The following is a 15,263-nucleotide window of genomic DNA, read 5'->3' on the forward strand; positions in this document are numbered from 1 at the left end:
ATACTCCATAGAAGTCACTTGAGCAACCACAACAGATCATCTGTCCTTGTGGCAATAGGTTTTTGCCACAATTTTAAGCAACTTATAACTTGCAAGTACCATGGATTTCTTAAATTCTACACTAAAATAGGATGTGTTGATGTTAAATGTGAAGACCTTAAGAACGGCCATACTGGTTCAGACCAAAAGGTCCTTCTAGCCCAGTATCCCATCTTCTGATAGTGGCCCATGCCAGATGCTTCAGAAGGAATGAACAGAACAGGGTCATTTCAAATGATCCATCCTCCTGTCATCCAGTCCCAGCTTCTGGCAGTTGGAAGTTAAGGGACACAAGGACATGGGACTGTGTCCCTGACCATCTTAGCTAACAGCCATGGATGGACCTGTCCTCCATTAACTTAGTTCTTTTTCTAATCCAGTTATACTTCTGGCCTTCAGAACTTTCCATAGCAATGAGTTCCACAGGTTGACTGGGCTTTAGTGTGAAGAAATATTTCCTTTTGTTTGTTTTCAACCTGCTGCCTATTATTTTCCATCAGGTGACTCCTAGTTTGTGTCATGTAAAAGTCTCTGATGTAAAAGGGTAATGGAAAGTTATAGATAAGAGAAGAAAACAAAAAGGCTCTAGTTCTACAACATGCGACTGAAGAAATAAACCAAACCTACAGGAACCTTGACAAAGCAATAAAGAAAATGCAAAAAAGAAGCAAAATTGGATAGAAAGTAAGGCTAGTGAAGCTGAAGAAGGAGGGGAAAGAAATGATACGAGAACAGTCTACACGATCCTGAAACAGGATAGGGATAAAAAAATTCAGAAGTGTCCCAGTGGAAGGGAAACAAGGAGAAATTTTGAAAACACTGGAGGAACAAGAAAATAGGTGGGTGGAACACTTCAAAGAAGTGCTAAACCAACCAGAACCAAATACATCTATATCTAGGTCTAGTGGTTTAATCGGAGGTTAAAAATAATTGAAGAAATGTAAAAAGCATTGCAGAAGCTGAAAAACAACTAGGCACCTGGTTTGGACAGCAGTCATCCTGAGATACTTAAATATGGAGGTGAAGACGTGGAATCAGTCAGCTATTCCCTGTGCAACAAAATATGGATGGAGGAGAAAGTGCCAGAAAAATGGCCCCTCAGTATCATAATCAAGATACCAAAGAAAGGTGATCTAAACAATTGTTCAAATTGGAGGGGAGTAACACTTCTATCTGTCACAGAAAAAAAGTCTTAGCAGCAGTCCTACTGAACAGAATGATAGGAAAGACGGATACCATCCTAGGTGAACAAAAAACTGGATTTATACAAGGGAGATCATGCACAGATGCTATTTTCATCCTGAGACTGATTATTCAGAACACAATTGAATTCCAAGGCAGATTTGCAATCAATTTTGTGGCCTTTCAGAAGGCATTCGATAGAGAAACAGAAACAATGTGGTAAACTGTGGAACAATATGGAATTCCAACAACAATTAACTAACATTATGAAGGCATTCTACACCAACCGAAAGTCAAAATGCTGCATTAAAATGGAAAATGGATTGAGTAAGCCATTCAGCATCAAGACAGGTGTAAGGCAAAGGTGCATCCTGTCCCTTTTTTTGTTTATGCTAGTCATTGACTATGGATTAAAACAATACAACAGTGATACATGTGGCCTAAAATGGAACAATTCAAAGCTATTTGGTCTAGACTTTGCTGACAACATTGCTCTTATCAATGAAGATACCAATGGACTACAAAAATGCACAAACCAAGTAAAAGTAGTAATGGAGAAGATAGGCTTGAGAGACAATGCAAAGAAGTGTAAAGTCACGTTAATGGGGACTACAGGGACAGAAATCAAAACTGAAGAAGAGAACTGGAGAAGGTGGACAATTTTACGTATCTTCAAAGTACCATCAGCCAAGATGGTACTAGTTCTGAGGAAAGAAGAATAGGAATCAAGAAGGCAAACGCTGCATTTGGAAGACTCAAAACATCCCCCGCAAGACACAACTGTTGCAATTGTTGTCACCATTGCACCATATAGCAGTGAGACATGGCCACTTGCCAAGAAAGATATGCAAAAGCTGGATGCATTTAATCACAAATGTCTGAGAAGAATATTGGAACAACATAGAGATAGGAATACGAATGAAGAAAGTCAGAAAAATGACTGGACAAGGCAGCCTCTCACAAATAACCTATAAAAGACGACATCGGTGGCTGGGATGTGTGTCGAGCATGGAAAAAGAATGCTTACCAAATACTGCCCTTGAATGGAAGCAAGAAAATGCAAGAAAAAGGAAAAACCTCAACATGAAATGGGAAGATTTGGAGAGAAAGGCAGTTAACAGACAAGGATGGCAAGCATGGGTAGCCCAATGTGCAGCAAAGCATGGGATGGATTAAGTCTAAGTAAAAAGGGGTAATTAACATGTCCCTATTCACTTGCTCTACACTGTTCATGATTTTGTAGACCTCTATCATATCTCCAACTTAGAAAAGAGACAACTAAGGGAACAGCCCCAGTCTTTTTACTCTCTCCTCATGTGGAAGCTCTTCCAAACCCCTAATCATTTTCGTTGCCCTTCTTTGCACCTTTTCCAATTCTAAGAAATCTTTTTTTGAGAGAAGGTTACCAGAACTGCACACAGTATTCAAGATGAGGGAGTACCTGGGATTTAGAGATGAATGATGATATTTTCTATTTTATTATCTATCCCTTTCCTAACATAGTTAAAAAAAAAAAACAGCCAATACATAGGGAGTGGATGTTTTCAGAGAACTATCCACAAAGATCTGAGTGGTAACAGCTAATTTAGACCCATCATTATGTATGTATAGTTGGGATTATGTTTTCTAATGTGCATTACTTTGCATTTATCAACACTGAATATCTGTCATTTTGTTGCCCAGTTACCCAGTGTAGGGGGATACTTTTGTAACTCTTTGTGGACAGCTTTGGACTTTACTATCCTGAGAAATCTATCATCTTCAAACTTTGTCACTTCACTGTTTACCCCCTTTCCCAGATCATTTATGAATGTTGAACAGCACCGTCCCAGTACATATCCTTGGGGGACCCCACTATTTACCTCTAGAGCCCTGCAAATCCGCAGATGTCTGTGGATATCTGCATCCGCAGATGAATGCATGAACCATCTTTATGGATCATGGCTCAGATGCGGATCCACATTTTTGTATCTGTGCAGAGCTCTATTTACCTCTTCTCCTCCCCCCCCCCCCCCCACAACCCCAAACTGTGAAATCTGGCCATTTATGCCGACCCTGCATTTCTTATCTTTTAACCAGATACTGATTCATGAGAAGACCTTCCCTCATGTCCCCATCACTACTTAGTTTGCTCAACAGCCTTTGGTGAGGGACCTTGTCAAAGGCTTTCTGAAAGTTCAAGTTCACTAGATTGACCAGATCACCTTTGTCCACATGCTTGTTGGCTTCCTCAAAGAATTCCAATAGGTTAGTGAGGCATGATTTCTCTTTACAAAAGCCATATTGACTCTTCCCCAACTTATCTGAGAACTTTATTCTTTACAATAACTCCAGTACCAGGCAAATTGGCTGACTAGCCTATAATTGTAAAGTAGATTGTGTTCTGTAGAATTGCATGTGTGTCTAAGCTGCAGAATAGCTTGTTTCTTAATCTGTCACCTCAATGAGTAAGAAAAAAAATAAAAACTCAGTTAAGGTCTGCATAACATTCCTATGGAGAGAAGATATGTAAATTGACCCCTGAAGCCAACAATGACCTTTTCAGTTCCTGACTACATTGCAAGGCACTGGGAGAGGATTCTCCTGTCACAATCTGTAGCTATCAGAGAATTCAAACCAATGGTTAGATAGTCAAGAGCAGATTTTGCTCATCACATTCAACTCCACTGTATTACTATTGCACAAAGAGGTCCAGGGTGATGGTTACACACCCCAGTGTATTATGATTGCACAAAGATGTTTAGGTTTGGGGCATGACTCTTCAAGTGTTAGCTGAACTGCACTGAAAGGTGTCTGTGCAGCATGCTTCTTAGCAAGGTTTGTGGAGTATGAATAGCTTGCTTTAAAATGGTTTGCTGGAACTTAACTCCGGTCAACATCCAGAGATAAACATTCTCCCCTATCAGGTACCAATAACCCCCCTACATCCCTACTTCAATTCCTTCTGGAATAACATCCCCACCCCTAAACACTGTCTAGAAAGGACTTGGACATTTATAATGCTTGTTCTCAAGGTCACCTAATCATGACAGACTGTGTTAGGAGAACAATGGACAGGCAGTATGGACTAGGGGGTTCAAGGAGGGGAATGGGAGCCAGAACTCCTGCAGCTTATTTCTGGTTTTACCAACCTTTGGCAAGTCAGCTACCTTCTCCATGCCTCAGTTTCCTCTTGGAGTGAGGAAACTATCAGACAGTGTCTGTAGAATGCAATGGAACAAAAACCAAAAAAAAAAAAAAAAAAAAAAAGACCCACTATAGGTTCCAACAATAAGCAGCATGTGCTCTGCACGTATGAAACCAACGCACAGATCCCCAGGACAGAGACAAGATTATAGCGCTTTGTGTTTAGGGAAGCATATTTCTCAAACAGACTCCAAGAAAGAGGGAGTGTTAAGGTGCTCTTTGCTATTGAAGTTAAATGCTTACATCTCTATGGGAACAGGGAAAGATGGTGTTGCTGTTAAAGCACTGGACCATGACTTGGTAGGTCTGGGGTCATTTCCCAGCACTATCAGACTACCTGTGTGACTTGGGCAAGTCACTTCATCTCTAGGTCTCCATTCCTCATCTGTAAGACAGGATGGATAATCATTCCTTTCTCCCATCCTTCCTCTGTTGTCTATTTAGACTGCAAACTCTTGGGCATGGGAACTGTCTTACCATGTGTTTATACAGTGCCTAGCACAATGGAGCGATAACATTGGCTGGGGCTTTTAGATGCCACCATAAAATAAATCAAACAACTGTGTATTGGCTTGGATAGAAAAAATATTGAAACCAAAGGGGAAAGGATTAGAAGCCACAAGGAGGGATCCAACCGCAAGCCAAAATTTCTTCCCTGCCAGCAGCTACTGTGCTACACCCAGGTATCCCCACCACCTGAAGCTGATCCAGTGTCCAAGTGACCCCCATGGCTCTTCTGGCAGCTGCTCTTCCCAACCAAGACAACCAACATCCCTCATCTGAATACTATCTGGTATACATTGTTCACAGTCAGAAGAAAACCTTAAAAATGCACCCAATAAATGATTGGAGACTGATTAGATCTTGCCAATTCTGATCATGCCCAAGGACTGCTCTTGCTTGTTCAGTTCTGTACCCAAGACTGAGCCACCTCTCCCTCCTGCCTGGCTTGGGCATACAAACATTCGGTGCTCCTATGGAGAAAGGTTTCACAGCCCATCTGTAGCCAGAGAGGGATTCTGAAAGCCTAGTAGGCAAAGCCCTTGGAAATTCCACCTTCCAGAGATCTCAGAGTGCTTACCAGGCATCAGTTATTCTTCACAAGCCACACTTGAGGAAGGCACCAATGGGCCTCTGTCACATTTAGGAAATCACTTTAAAACTTCCCTCATAAAAATGACACTCATAACACTGACATTCCCTTCTACTCCATTATCTCTACCAATCAAAAAAAAAAAAAAAAAAAAAAACCCAAACCCTATCCCAAGCAGAATTTTGACCCCATAAAAGAGACAAGTGCCAGAGACTTCACGAACTCCACCATGGACTTCACTATTTTACATGGAAGGGACTCTGAAACTATGGTGATGAGTGGTAGCATAAAATGCTAAGACATAGCTAAATCTATTGATTTCTCTCTCTACCTCTTCCCAGGAAAACACATTCCAAAAGAAACTCCATGAACAAGACCCTTAATGTTTGCATGCTTCTGTCCTGATGTCAGCAATACACCTATAAGCCTGTTTCTTTATGCTTTTAGCACTTGTTTGTGCATTTTACCACCTGAATTCCTGCCTTTGACTCTGGATCTAATTCTCTGCAGGAGCATGGATATGTTCCTTCACCACTCTGCCTCCAACTGCCACTTGTAAAATGGAGATAACTTATACTTTGCTTCCCAGGCATAACTTAAGGATGCGTTACTGACCGCTTGTAAGGTGCTTTGAAAGCAGAAAGCCCTCTTAAGATACTATTTCCAAAAAGGTCATCACTGCCACAATAGAATAAAATGAATCTGTAGGAAATCTTGCCTAGTCACTAAATATACTTGTGGCTGCTGTTGACTCATGAGTTGCGATTTTATTTAAGATTGTGGTCTTAATGACTATTGTAACCTTGTGATGTAGGCAGCAATTGCATGAAGAACTTTTTGGCTGGTTCCATGTGAGATGTAGGGAAGTCTTGTTCAAAATTCAACCCTCAGAGTTCTGCAAACTGCTCATGAAACTATTGAGAGTGATCTGTAAAAGTCTGTCTGCATTTATTTAAGTAGCACAAGCGTTTCTGAAATACCCAGCAGTACTATATGTAGGTACAAATGAGTCGGAGGCACATGCTTGCCTTTCTTCTCGGGAACCATTTACGGAGACACTTCTCCTTACAGGAGAGGATAGGAGTGGGTAGAGGCAGCCACCTTTCCTCAGCAGAAGACCAGATTCAAGCACTAAAGCTCATGTAAATGGGAGTACAAAGAATGAGGAGCTCTCAGCTGCTGCTTTTCACCTACATGCTCATTCTCATCACCGGTACTTAATTTGTTTTCAGAGTGATTTGATGGAAGCCAGCTACCGAAGAGCATATTATTCCAGAGGAGTTTTAACGCTCCTTACTTTAACAGTACTGGGGTTTAGCCAGAGGTCAGCAGGAGACTCTGCTCCTGCAAGATATTCCAGTGCCTTCCACATTATAGTCCACAGAACATAACAAGAGAACTAGGATTGTCTTGTGGAGAAGGCCCTGGACTAGGACTCGAGTGACCCAGCTTTGATTCCTGATTTGACCATTGACTTCCTATGCAACCTTAGGGAAGTTGCTTCATCTGCTTGTCTGTGGATAATACTCCCCCAGCTCACAGGCGTGTAGGAAGGATGAGTTTAATCATATTAATGCAGTGCTCAGATACTATAGTGATAGGGACCCTATATGTGGTCCTAGGTCAACGGAGAGCTGTGTAGGCCTGCTCCTGGTTTCCAGCTATAAACTGAAGACAGCTACTAATCTGTTTAATACTTCATCTAGTGATAACTGTGCCTGCCACAGGAGAGGCCAGACTGTAAGGAGGAAGTCTGAGAACCCCAGAGATGTGCCAGTCACCCATGGAACAGGTTTTCCCTTTGATCTTGCCAATGCTTCCCTGCCAGTATCAGAAGCAAGAAACCTACCACCTCATTAGCTGTTCTAGTGTCGTATTATTCTTCCCTTCACCACCCACAAACAAGTGCAGTAGCCAATCCCAGGCTCAAAAGATAAATAGGTTTCTTACACATATCCGAAAGATCTGTCCCCACCCAGCAATGAGGTCATGCTACACTGGTCAAGTTATTTATTCTGTTACCTTCCATTATTAGCAAAGGCTTAGTGCGAATCAGTACTTGTGCTTATATAAGCTCTTTCATCAAAGATATCCAAGCTCATTACAAATATTAATTATGCCTCACAACACCCATATGGGCAGGCAAGCATTGTCAGACCTCATCTACCCATCTGCAAAATGAGGCCGAATGGTTAGCCCATGCCCCCAAAGCACTGAAGCGAATCAGCAGCTGGGAAGAGAACCTTGGATTTCCGATTCACAGTCTCCCTGCTAAGCCATGTTTATCCCCTCCCATTAGCAATTCCGTTCAAGAGCTGGTAAGGGGCTTGTCAGATGGAGGTTCCACTTTCAGGTTACATTAAGCGGAGAAAAACTGCACCATGCTCAAAGCCCATGCAGGACTTGATTTAAAGCCAATGGGAGTCTTCCCACTGACTTCAGCGGGCTCTGGGTCAGGCCCCCACTTTGTACAGTTGAGCCAGAGTTACAGGGGACTGGAAACCCCCACTTAACATAGACCCAGTTTCCAGCCCTGATGATACTGTAGTATACCTGAGCAGTTTGGAACCTCTCACTAGCCAGTGATGAATACAATGGCATGCCTGGAATGTGGAAGCACTGCATACATGCAATGCCAGATTTCAACTCCAGCCAGCCTTCCTGGTAAGAGTGTCCCCACCCACTTTGCCCTCCTAATGTTGATATCCTTCAAACAAAACCAGTCTGTCCTACTCAGGTTAAAAGTGGAACTTGGGACAGTCACTCACAGCTCAGCAATGGGATACACAGCCTTTCGTTTGTAGGTTGCCAAGTCAAACCCAGCCCAGCTCCGCTGCGTCCTAGAGCGGTTCTGTTGGCAGGTCTATGGCATGCGAGTTTTGTGTTTTCAATCCAGTCCAGGTGTCCACACTGGAGTCCTCTCCCCCCACAGGGAGTGGAGTAACTGGCATCCTTGTAAGCTGCAGAAGCCAAGAATGAAATGTGCTAGGATGTGGTGCCATCTTGCCCATGGAAGGGGTCTTCCCCAAAGAGGAAGGGGTACACTGTTGTGCTGGGGGGGTCAGAGGGGAAGCTTGCCCTGCCACTACTCATGCTGGGCCTATTCCAGTGGGTCTCCAACTTTTGTACTGGTGACCCCTTTCACATAGCTAGCCTCTGGAGTGTGACCCCCAGTTTGAGAACCCCTGACCTATTCAATAGGTAAATAGAGCATCTAATATGTATATTACATAGCACCCAATAGTCCCAACTACAAGCACGGTGCACAGAAATCTTGTTTAGAATGCCTTCTGGGGTTAAGTCCATTAGCACCTCCCCTAACACCCTGACTATATCTAGGGACTACCAGTGGCCACAGCAAGTTGTGCTAAAAGCAAAGAAATACTAGGCTCTTGTGAAATTCATCCAACAAGCCACTTGAGAGTCCCCAAGCTCCTGGAGTTACATATTCACTAGAGTTATGTAGTTCCTTCAGGCCTGGGGCGGGGCCCCCCCATCTTATGTCACAAGCTTCTAGCTCATGATATCAAAGTTCAAAAGGCTGTTCACTAGAACACAGCCCAGCCAACGGCCCATCCACTCAACCACACTGCTTCCCATACTGTACATATACAAAGGCAGGCATGTTCCCCACTTCAAGTAGATGAAGGGATTAGTTTGCAACCCAAAAACATCCAAATTCAGCTAATTCTGAATACCAGACAACAAATAGTCTCAACCAGAAATAGTTGGGCTTTACTTTAATTCCTGCTCAAGTCTTCAAAAATGTCATCCAAGACAGGGTGTCTAAACTGCATAAGTGGGAATCTATGCTACTTGCACAATGGTGCCCGAGAAGTTACAAAGCTCTTCTCTATAGAGATTTTAAGGGTGACAAGCAACAAAATATCCTTTTGTGGGGTTTGTTTCTCTAAAATCTAGTAAAACACAAAGCCTGCAAAGTCTACACTCAATTGTTGCAACAGCACATTTCCATAGGTATTATATTCCTTATCGCTGAATGTTATTATCTATACCTTGGTGAGGAAAATCTAATTAATATCATTCACTCTCACCAGAAGCGGCTGCAAAATTTGAGTGAAGAGCCCAAAAACTGTTGCGTTAGTCGGAGGAGTTGGCCTGCTTCTACAAAATCAGTTTTAGAAAGGAAAATAAATGAACACACAGAAGTTTTAAAAAGCAGATGTGCATAGAATGGGAAGAAATGTTGCCTCTAACAGACTAAAGGCAGCCAAAGACAAGTGGGAGGTTAGCTATGATGACATGAACCTGCCAATATGCATACACATCTTTGGCCAAATTCAGCCCTCTGTTACACAGGGGTAACAGCACAGAATATGGCCCTTGGTAACTTAAGCCATTAGGTACAAGCAGGACACTCATGCAATCTGAGGCACAAGTAGCACAGACACGAACTTCTTTCCAAGTCTCTGTTACTCCCTTTAAAACATGTTCCTACCATCCCAACCCTCTCCCATCACAGTCATATCTCCATTGCGTTTAGCTCCAGTCTTAGAAGCAGATATGAATTGCACTTGATTCTACCGTCCTTTTTTTGATAACAGGATACTAGAGGGACTCGTTAGCTGCCATTTGTGATCCATCCACAGAGAAATCCTGGCTTCATGAACATCAGTGGCAAAAAATGCTCATCAACTTTAGGAGAGACATTCTGACCTCACTGATTTCAAATTAGGCCTTGAAGGGTTCCAAAAGAAACAGCATTAGCCTTCTGAAGTATCTAACCCTCTAAACTTTGGTGGAGAAAGTCTCTTCAAAAACTGGGCCCAACACCTCAATTGGATTAAAGAAAGATGGTTGTTCATAGATAGTGTTGCCAACCCTCCAGGAATTAAAGATTAATCTTTAAAGATTATGTCATGTGATGAAACCTTCAGGAATATGTCCAACCAAAATTGGCAACCCTATTCCTAGAGTGACTGAAAAAGTCATCCTTTAAATTCACTTTAACCATAGAATACAGAGGTATCTGTATTAGTACTCTAACATCATCCAAATTCCTCACCCCATCTACCTTACTCCCAAATTTAAAAAAACAAAACAAAAAAACAAAAAAAACACACACACCACAGGACTTTCTGTTGCAGGAAAACAAGCATCCAAACAGAATTTGTATATGGAGAGGAACACACTCATTTTTATGGTGGATCAGGCGTTGGGGGGGGGGGGGGGCAGAAGAAATAGTGTTTGGAAATATCTGCCATTGGGTGCATTCCAAAGTACTGTCTCTTCCTGAGTCCCTTTATGTGCCAGGGATAAGTCATCCTCAGCGGAGTTTGTTCAGCAGGATCCAGAGGGGGCAACTAAAAGTCCCACTACGCAGAGAGAAGTCTCCTGCCTCTTGAACTCCAACAGTGCTGGTTAAACTAGTTCCTCGAGTTTGCAAGGCGCGTACACACACACCTCATCATTCATTATTTCAGACTATAACTCATCACTTTTGCAAAAATTCCATCTTGCTTCTCACTTCCTATGCCTTGTGCCACCCCACCAACTTGACATCCTTAGTTAAGCAATGGGTAGGGAAGGCTGTATTCTTACCCCAACCAACATCTTAATTCACCTCCACTTGGAAAGTGCCACCTAATGGGTTTCTTCCTCTAGCAGAGAAGGAAGAGGCTTCTGGGCTCATTCTTTCAAAATTGCCAAGCAAGCACACGCAACCAGTATCGTATGGGTGCAAGCAAGCTTTCCATCCGAGATGGATCCAGATTGCACCAGCTCAAGGCCCTGGTTGCTAGGCTGCTCTCCAGATCCCTAGTGCTGCCAATGCAACTTGCTTCCTTAACACCCCTGATTGAGCATTGCAGTGGCATACTGAATGCAATGCCAGCAGGCAGGAAAAATGTGAAGCTGCAGCATGTTTGATCTACGCTGCCTCCCAAGTGACCCAGATTTCCTCGGCTGTACCCTCTGTTTAGGGAGGGTGATCTCTATTTCCCCCATAGCAGCATGATCTCAAGGGCCACTAGCCCAATGCCCCATTAAGTGGGCTGGTGAACAGCAAGGCCTTTAACATATGCACCAAGAAGGAGTTGCTCTCAGCCAGGGGCGGTTCTAGACATTTCACTGCCCAAGCAGGGCGGCATGCCGCAGGGGGCACTCTGCCGGTCGCCGGTCCCGCAGCTCCGGTGGACCTCCCGCAGGTGTGCTTGCAGACGGTCCGCTGGTCCCGCGGCTCCACCGAAGCCGCGCGGGACCAGCGGACCCTCCACAGGCACGCCTGCTGGAGGTCCACTGGAGCAGCCTGCCGCCCTCCTGGGGACCGGCAGAGCGCCCCCCGCGGCATGCCGCCCCAAGCACGCGCTTGGCGTGCTGGGGTCTGGAGCCGCCCCTGCTCTCAGCATCCTTAGGGATTTTTGACCAGTTGTAGCAATGGGCCCATTTGAGGGAAGGAACCCAGGCACCAGCATCCAACAGAAGAACTGACTTCACTCCTCTCACATCCTTGTAGCTTTGCTCCAAGGCATGTATCAGACCTATTTTACAGGCTTAGTTGTGCCACGTTTACTTGTGCAAGCAGGTCGACGGCAGACTCAGGACCAAGAGTCAAATCCTGGGTCCCAGTCCCATCCCTAACCACTAAGCCATGTTTAGAACCCAGGAGTCCTTAAATCCTGAGCCTTGCTCTCAGCACACAAGCACTCATTCACAAAGGAGCGCCAGCAATAGGTTATTCTGCAGGGTTACAGGGGTATCAGGATAGCATGGCAAGGGGGAAATCCTTTCTTTCTCCCTCCATCCCAGCGCTCTTAAGCATGGGCTATAAGACAGATTAACTGAAATGCATACAAATACAACTTATGAGGGCTGATCACGAGAGGTCCCAGGAGCATGGAAGCTTTCTTCAGGCTGCTATCAGCATCCTGGGCAGGACTTGCCAACAGCAATTATTCATCGGCAAAGAAGTCTATTTTTCCCCTGTGTTACAGGGATGAGGCCAGAGAGCAAGTTTTAGGCTGTGTGTGTAATGACAGCAGGACCAGGTGGTAGTTAGCCCAGTTCCTGGGCTCCCACTGCAAACAGAGCCTTAAAAAATAAATAAATAAATAAATAATAAAATAGACCAAGACAGATACAGACTGTATATTTAAAGTCAGTGCCTCACCAAGCACAAGCAAAATCACCATTGCTACCAGTTTGTGGGTTGTTCTGGATGATACATTTTGGTCTCCTCCCCATTTCATAGTCAATGGCGAGCCTGCACCACAATCAGCCTTTCAGTCACCCTCAGGTAGGGAGTTACAGATCAACCAGGACTTGAAAAGATTATTAGAGATTTCCAAGACACCACAGTGAAAGGGTGGGGAGGAGACAGGACCTAGGAAATACACTGTCCCTTCCAGGGCTCTCTGAGCTGGCATAGGCCCCCCCCCCCTCCACCCAGTTCTGATGCACCACCTTCCTTCTCCCTATTAACCCATTTCCAGGCAATCCATTTGCAGAACCCCATACAATTAACAAAACACTGCTCTGATTGAAAATTCAGAGGATGTTGAGCAAAGGATGGCCTATGAGTAGGTCTAGGGGAAGGCAGCATTATTCTGAAGGTCGAGGGTAAGGTTACTAGTGAGAAAAACATTCAGAAGGTTCTGTTAGTGCCTAAGCATAGGACACGCAACATTCTAGTTACAGCAGCAGTGCTCCAGATAAAGTAATAGTGACAAACATAAAATTATACACGCCCCCACCCCCACCAGCTTTCTATATTACAAGCACTTTACATCTAGTTTAGAAACACATTTAGGATTTCAGGCCCTTACTGGTGGTTTCCCCCCCCCCCCCCGCTTTTTTTTTAAAAGCACTTTACAACCCAAACATGTAATCTGGATCCTAGTTTTCTTTGCAGTAGCCCCACATACATAGACAATCCCATACCCCAACCAGCAGTCTGCCCTACTCCGTCTGTAAAATATGCACTATAAACATAGGGGGACATTTACTCCGGTGTATCCTCCTGACTAAGGAAGGAAAGGAGGAATCTGACTGAGGAAAGTTAGGAGAAAAGACCATTGCTTTCCATTGTTTATAGGTGCAGTATTCCCCCACTATAATGGGCCATTATATTTGTTTTTAAAGCATTCCAAGTTTCGAGCTGGGAAAAATCCAGTCCCTGCTGTTTTTATACTCTCCTTTTAGATTTCTAAAAACAAACAATCAGCACTACCCACAATTGATTTACATATCTGAAAAACAGAAAAGCTGTCAGCTGTAAATGCCATCGGATCCCAAACCCCTCCAGGGCAATGAAATCTTGGGGGGTAGGAAGGATTATTAAAGAAAGGCCTCAGCCTCTCTGTTCATAGTAAATGGAACAGCTTTCAAAAGGAAAAATAAAGACATGGCAATCTTACCTTCAGCCAGCACTTCATCCACCGTCACCTGGTATCTCCCAATATGGAACACCCTACCAATGTACCCACTCCCTGCCACTGTATTACTGCCACTTCCTCCACTGGTACCAGAACCAGGGCCAGAACCGCCCTGCTCTCGACGAGAGTCAAAAAACTTCTTCATCTCTCCAGAGAAATAATTGTATTATGATTAAAGGTGATGTTGTTGTCAAGGTCCAATCCCCCCCCCCCCTTTCTTGATTCCAGCCAATAAAAATAATCCACTCCTAGTGGTGATTTTTTGTTTGTTTGTTTTAAGTAGGGCAGATGCTTTTTTTCCCCTCCTGGCAGGCAGAGCTGGTCAGATTTAGACCTGTAAGGATCACATAAAAACAAAGAAGAACAAACGATTACAAACCCTTGGCAAATAATCAGAAAAATTAATAAAACCCTTGTCAGATGGTCCCACCATTCCCCTAAATATAAACTCACAAAATCTTGCCCTTAATCACCCAGCCCCCAAAAGCATTGCAAGCAGTTGACTATAGACAGATGATGTACCTCTTCCTGGATAGATAATAAATCCATGTAAACCCCCCCCACACACACACACCTAGGTGCTAAAGGGGCGGCTGTCCCAGCGCTTTGCTGTAAATAGGCTGAAGCTAGCAGCTTGGCCACAGCGTTACCATTGCTGCAGCCCCTCTATTGGCCCAGGCTGGAACATGGTTATAAGGTAACATTGCCACTTAAAGGAGGCGAACAGCAGCTGATAACCAGAGACCATTACAGGGCTGATCTGACTCCAACCCCCCACCTCTCCTCCAGCTCCATCCAACCAGGAAATGAACTGTCACAGGAAGTCCCTGCTTCAATCAGGGTGGGTGGAGTTGGAGTGGGGAGATGGTGCATGGGTGATTTCCCATCCTCTCCCCAAAGCTGTTCTTTTTAACCCCTTAATCCCCAGCAGTATTCTCCCTCCCGCCTCCACGATAGATTTCAGATGAAAAAAAGCGAAAGGCTGGTGGGGAGGAAGGGGGCTGAGGGTGGTTCAGAGCCAAAATTAAAGCAGCAGCCGAGTAAAGTAGACATCAAAGAGTGGTTTGGTTTTTTTAACAGCAACAGACCTGCTCTGTCGCATGGCGTTCTGGGAATGGTAGTTCTCCCAGGGGCTGCCCAAGCCAGCTGTGCAAGGAGAGGGACTACAATTCCCAGAATGCACCAGGAGAGGAGCTGGGGGGTTGGAGTAAAGCGTGACGGTGCGTTTAGTTGTCATCCTTATTCGGTGCCCCCTTGGCTGGGCGGCTGAGGTGATGGAGCCTGGGCTGCAGGCTGATGGGTTTGATTAATAAATTAGTATATAAAGAAATCAACCCCGCTCCTTCCCTCCCTGGCTTGCCGCAAGGGCG

The 15,263-nt window shown here is 44.3% G+C and overlaps 1 protein-coding gene across 14 annotated transcripts in view; it reads right to left on the minus strand.

Annotated features, from left to right (window-relative positions):
* Positions 1-14,798, minus strand: part of AAK1 (AP2 associated kinase 1) — a 140,478-nt gene extending 125,680 nt beyond the window's left edge. For 11 of the 14 annotated variants that reach the window (XM_045004828.1, XM_045004823.1, XM_045004838.1 and 8 more), the window contains exons 1-2: positions 14,468-14,664; positions 13,876-14,227 (exon numbers count right to left, since the gene is read on the minus strand). In XM_045004828.1, the coding sequence (XP_044860763.1) occupies positions 13,876-14,038 (163 nt within the window). In that variant the 5' untranslated portion in view covers positions 14,039-14,227; positions 14,468-14,664. The other 3 variants (XM_045004826.1, XM_045004825.1, XM_045004827.1) reach the window with 3 other exon arrangements.
* Positions 14,799-15,263: the final 465 nt, after the last annotated feature.

The sequence above is a fragment of the Mauremys mutica genome, chromosome 2 (assembly GCF_020497125.1).
Source record: "Mauremys mutica isolate MM-2020 ecotype Southern chromosome 2, ASM2049712v1, whole genome shotgun sequence".
Taxonomy (NCBI): Eukaryota; Metazoa; Chordata; order Testudines; family Geoemydidae; genus Mauremys; species Mauremys mutica.